General features: G+C 42.2%; 1 protein-coding gene across 1 annotated transcript; it reads left to right on the forward strand.

The window, feature by feature from the left end:
* Positions 1-222: 222 nt before the first annotated feature.
* On the forward strand, positions 223-3532 carry LOC306783645 (homeobox protein engrailed-1a-like; the record flags this gene model as incomplete). Its single annotated transcript, XM_079277360.1, has 2 exons — positions 223-772; positions 3210-3532. The coding sequence occupies 2 exons, from the start codon at positions 223-225 to the stop codon at positions 3530-3532; spliced, it is 873 nt and encodes a 290-aa protein (XP_079133486.1).
* Between the last annotated feature and the right edge of the window lie 1713 nt (positions 3533-5245).

Raw genomic sequence — 5245 nt, forward strand, 5'->3', positions numbered from 1 at the left:
TCCATTGCCAGTTTTATAGTAAGGCACCGACCATGACGCGCCGGAGCGCCTTTACGCAAGCAGGATGTCCACAGTTTGCGAATAATCACACAAACCAGCAATATTTCGGAGAGAAAATAACGATGTTTTAGTGCCTCATTTTGTCATATTTTGGATACAAACAGGCCAACAAAGTGGAAGTGTATTGATAGAAGAGAGGACACGTTCTTCACAAAAGCAGCGATGGAGGAGCAGCGGGATCTGAACAGCACAGACAGCAGCGAGGGAGAGAGCGTCTCCCCGTCTCCCAGCCTGCCTTCGCCGCCCATACTGCCTCTGCAGGTCGCCCAGCAGGCCCACAGAACCACCAACTTTTTCATCGACAACATTTTACGGCCCGACTTTGGCTGCAAGAAGGAGCACGGCCGGGGCCCTCGGGAGAGGGCGCAGACCTCAGGCCGGGAACGCGTACACCCGGCGGTAAGCAGGCCGAGTCTTCCCGGGACTCCGTGCCAGGACTCAAATTGCAGCAGTGACAGCACTTCGTCCTCCGCCTCTTCCGCCTCTTTGGCCAGTCCCAAAAAGAGTAACGGCAGCTGTGGAGGAACAGCAGCCGCCTCCACCGAGAGCAGCGGCGTGAAAGCCGAGGAGAGAACTGGCGGCGGGGCCGGGGAGAACACGTCCTCCTCGCTGGTGGTGCTGAACGGAACCGGGGCGTCCACACCGGAGAGCCAGCCCTTGCTCTGGCCTGCCTGGGTCTACTGCACCCGGTACTCGGACAGGCCCTCATCTGGTAAGGCAATAGTTTCGCGAAGAAAAACAACTCAGCGTGCAATTCTGTTCGTTTATTTATAATGGAGGAATAACATCAATCTGTATCACACACATTGTAATCATTCTTTTCTGACACAAACACAAAGTTACATTTATCCTACATGTTGCAATTTTCTCTCAGACGATCAAGATAGTTTTTTTTTGAAAGAAATAAAGCTCAAAATAATATTTCGACAACATATGGTATTTTAAATGAAAAGTGTTTAATAACGTGTTTATGTTGTCAGTTAGTTATTAGTTTATGTCACTATTACAATCCCAAATGAGATGGGTGGCAATATATTAGATCAACTAGATTAAATATATTATTTTAACGAGGATGAAAACTAAACAAAAATAAATATTTATATTTTATATTGTATCTTGTTGGACCAGACCAAGACTAGCAAGTACACGGCGATACTTTAGCCTGCGTGCTGCATGTGTACACATTTACAGATTGAAAACATAAAGGTTATGTTTTTCCACCTCCTTTATTAATTCATATTTTGTTTTCTTTTTAATTAAATTAAATGTTATTGTGTTAAATGTTACTTAATTTAATTTTATTAAATGTTATTTTAATTATATTTAATTTATTTTACTTTACCTTACTTTACCTTACTTTACTTTACTTTACTTTACTTTATTTTATTTTATTTTATTTTATGCTATTTTAGTTCATTTTATTCTATATATAGGTGTCTCTTTAAATGTATCCGTGTATTTGCTAAATACAACTAAAGTAAAACGAAACCAAGAAGTAGACCAGCTCTAGATCTTGTTTATGTTTTATAGGTTTCAAATAGAGACGAGAGAGCACGTGCGTGCAGATGAGATTTTGAACATGAAGTCAGAGTCAGATTATGTGTCATTCAGTTGTCTGATTGATTGAAGAACTCCACTGTCTTTGAGACACAATCTGTTGTAACATTTCCATATGCAGCTGGCCAGCATCCTCCTGGATTCGGATTGTACAGATGACAGCTAAACCCCGCAGCTGTTGGCGGCGTGTGACACGTGTTTTGGTTCAGCGGATCGAAAGCAGAGCTTTTCTATCGATATAAAGTCATTTGGCCAGTGATCGCATGTGTGATCACGGTGTGTAACCTGTTGTCCTATACGAGCCCGCTGCTGTGAGATATATGAGCTACTGTCAGTAAAGCATGGCGGAATAAAACACAAAGGAATTAGCCGTTAATAGCGTCTATCCGCCCTCCCTGTCGCCGCTACGGGAGACATTTTGAATGCATTAACCGCCTGTTTGATTGGGTCTGATTTCAGCCGAAATCACTCCTAGTTTCACCAAAACACGCACACACACACTGTGTGTGCGTGTTATAGGCCGCCGCACGGAGCCTCCTCCGGAAACGCTTCAATGAGACTGTTGAATGGCTTTCTTTCATTTCATGATATCAAGCTATCTTTAACAAACATAAGTGATTCATCGGTTGTACTGTAATTTGAAGTATTTTGTTGATCTGCACGAGAATAACAAACAATTACACTTACAAATAAATATGTGTGTAACAATAACAACACACGTAGGTCAATTGTAAACGAACAGCTACATATGTTATATGTTTTATCTATGTTACATTAGGACTAGTTTGTATTAAGTATTGCACATTATTAGTGAGATATTAGCGTGTTTATGAATTTATCTTCGTTCAATCTGGATGCTCTTTAACTTTCCGTTTTTATAATGAACATTTATTATTATTTGAGTGTTTTTCACTTATAAGTCTGTCAGAAAACAGTAGTGTGTGTGTTTAATATTTAAAAAACAGTATTACGCGTCGACACTTATAAAATGACGCAATCATTGTGTCGGGTATCGTTGTGTGCTGTGTGTGTTGTGTGCAGACAAACAAGGGTTCGGGCTGAAAATTCTGACTGCATTTTCAGCCCGAACCCGTATAACATGATCTTTATAGCGAGATATGCTGCGGAGATATTACTCTGTTATGTAATTCAAAATGTGTTCTAAAGCCTCTGAGGCAAACTGGTGATTTGTGATTTTTGACTGTAAAATAAATTGAATTGAATTGAATTGAAAAGACAATCACAAAAATTCCTATTTGGGTTATTATAATATTATTATTTTTATTTCATACAAATGTTGATATGATTCGTACGATTGCAAGTAAGACAAATAATACTACTAATAATAAGAATACGTATTATTATTAATAGTCATTATTATTATTATTATGATTATTATTATCATTGTTATACCTTTCCCCATATGTTTAGCAAGTGAGCGGGATCGGCACATTCATCATATTTAGTCCATCGCACGCAGCCTGATGTTGTGTTTTTTCGTTCTATTTGTTCTCGTGAGTTATTGCTCATGATTATCATTATGCGCTGAGTATTTATATTCCCGCTCTCCGGTCCTTTCGCCCCTACTGCAGGCCCAAGGACACGGAAACTGAAAAAGTCAAAAAGCGGCAAAGAGGACAAGCGGCCGCGCACGGCCTTCACGGCCGAGCAGCTGCAGAGACTGAAGACGGAGTTCCAGGTGAACCGCTACATCACGGAGCAGCGGCGCCAGGCTCTGGCCCAGGAGCTGAGCCTCAACGAGTCCCAGATCAAAATCTGGTTTCAGAACAAGCGGGCAAAGATCAAAAAGGCCAGCGGCTTCAAGAACGGGCTGGCGCTGCAGCTGATGGCGCAGGGACTGTACAACCATTCCACCACCACCATCCAGGAGGACAAGGAGGAGGACAGCGACTGAGGAGCCCGGCCCGGCCGCACGGTGAGGGGGCAGGACTGTGTGCTTCCCCCGCTCTCCTCGCACTCTGTACAATGTAAATAAAATATCTAATTTAATGACGAGGACGGGGACGGAGAGCTGAGCAGATCTCGCGCGTTTTGTCAGAAGTTCTCCTCTTCTTCATCTCCGTTTCCTCCTCCTCAAACGTGACTATACAGCAGAACAGACTGCGCACTCTTCAGACTGACCTGCCACCGCAAAACCAAAGAGATTCTATCGGAAAACAGAGCCTGGTCACTTCAGAAACAATAAAAAGAAGCATGTTGCTGTGGTTGTGGACGGTGCTGCTGCTGCATCACACAGCGGCCCTCCAGCCACACACCATCCGAACACCGAGACCAGCCGTGGGCTTCATTACACTTTTGTTTTGTTGCTTTTATGGAGCAGCTGGACCAAGAACTGTAATAATCCCAGATTACACTTCACAGAGATGTCACACATTTGAAGTATCGAAAAGAAACAATACCAGGAAGGGGCTACATATACTTTAAAATCACGTGTGAGCACGAGAAACACCGTTTATTAAAGGATATTCGAGAAATACTATAAAGTCGGGGTTTTACAATTGTAAACACTGAGGTTATTGTACCTTTTTGAATTGGGAATTTTAACAAGTTAGAGGTTTATGCTCTAAAATGTGATGCTGATTCCATTTTAGACGCAAAATATTTTAATTTGACAATTTTCAGGCCAAATTAAATATTGCATGAATACATGATTCAGTATTGTCCCAGAATCATGAAAAACTAAAGATTTCGACCACAGAGAACATTAATAAATAATGAACGGGGCTAATACAATTTGAAAAATCCAAATTTTAGGGGACAAATTATGTCATGACCTTATCTATAATCCTGCGTACAGTCTGACTTTATTTACTCTAACGTATTGCTGTAAAACAAAAAAAATACACAAAAGATTGTCGAAATCCATAAAAAATAGCAGAAACGATCAATTCCTGAAATGTGATTGTACGTGACTCTTATCTAATGTTTCCCTGCTCGTGCTGCTGTCTGTAGCCGGTGGGGTTTGTATAATATCCCTCTGAATCTACAGGATTACAGCTCATACAGAGGGGATGTATGAAGGCCTATACTGTACACACCTAATCACAGATGGAGCATTTTGCCCCTCTGTGTACATTTCCTGGTATTGCCTTTATTTTGACAGGTAAAGCTGCAGAGGTCTGCTGGTCTGCAGACATCTGAAACACACAGTATGTTAGAAGAGCAGGACGATGTATTTGAACCATGTTTCCAAATAAACACTTTTATATGGGAAAAAGACAAAAAAAACCTCAGGAAACACAGTGACCCATTTCTTTCTGCTGGGTGACAGCGAATATTCAATTAAGACATTGAGGTGTGTGTGGGGGGGGGGGGGGGTGCAGCTCATTGGTTCAAGTGAGTGGGACAACTGAATCCATATTCATAAGTCTTTGGAGGTGAATTTACACTGCGAGACGCGCCGCTATCAGCGCTGTTGAAAGCGTTGCAGAGCATGAAATTGCTTCTCCGTCTCTGTGTTCTCTCGTTTGATCAGCTCGCTCTCTGTAGGCCTGAAACAAACACGAGAGGTGCTGCAGAGAGAAGCCTCCTTTGTGTTGGTGGGACATTCAAACCGCGGCTCGGCGGGTCAACGCCTACAATCACAGAACGACTGCGTTCAGCAGCC

The sequence above is a fragment of the Melanostigma gelatinosum genome, assembly GCF_949748355.1.
Source record: "Melanostigma gelatinosum genome assembly, chromosome: 10".
In the NCBI taxonomy this organism is placed as follows: Eukaryota; Metazoa; Chordata; class Actinopteri; order Perciformes; family Zoarcidae; genus Melanostigma; species Melanostigma gelatinosum.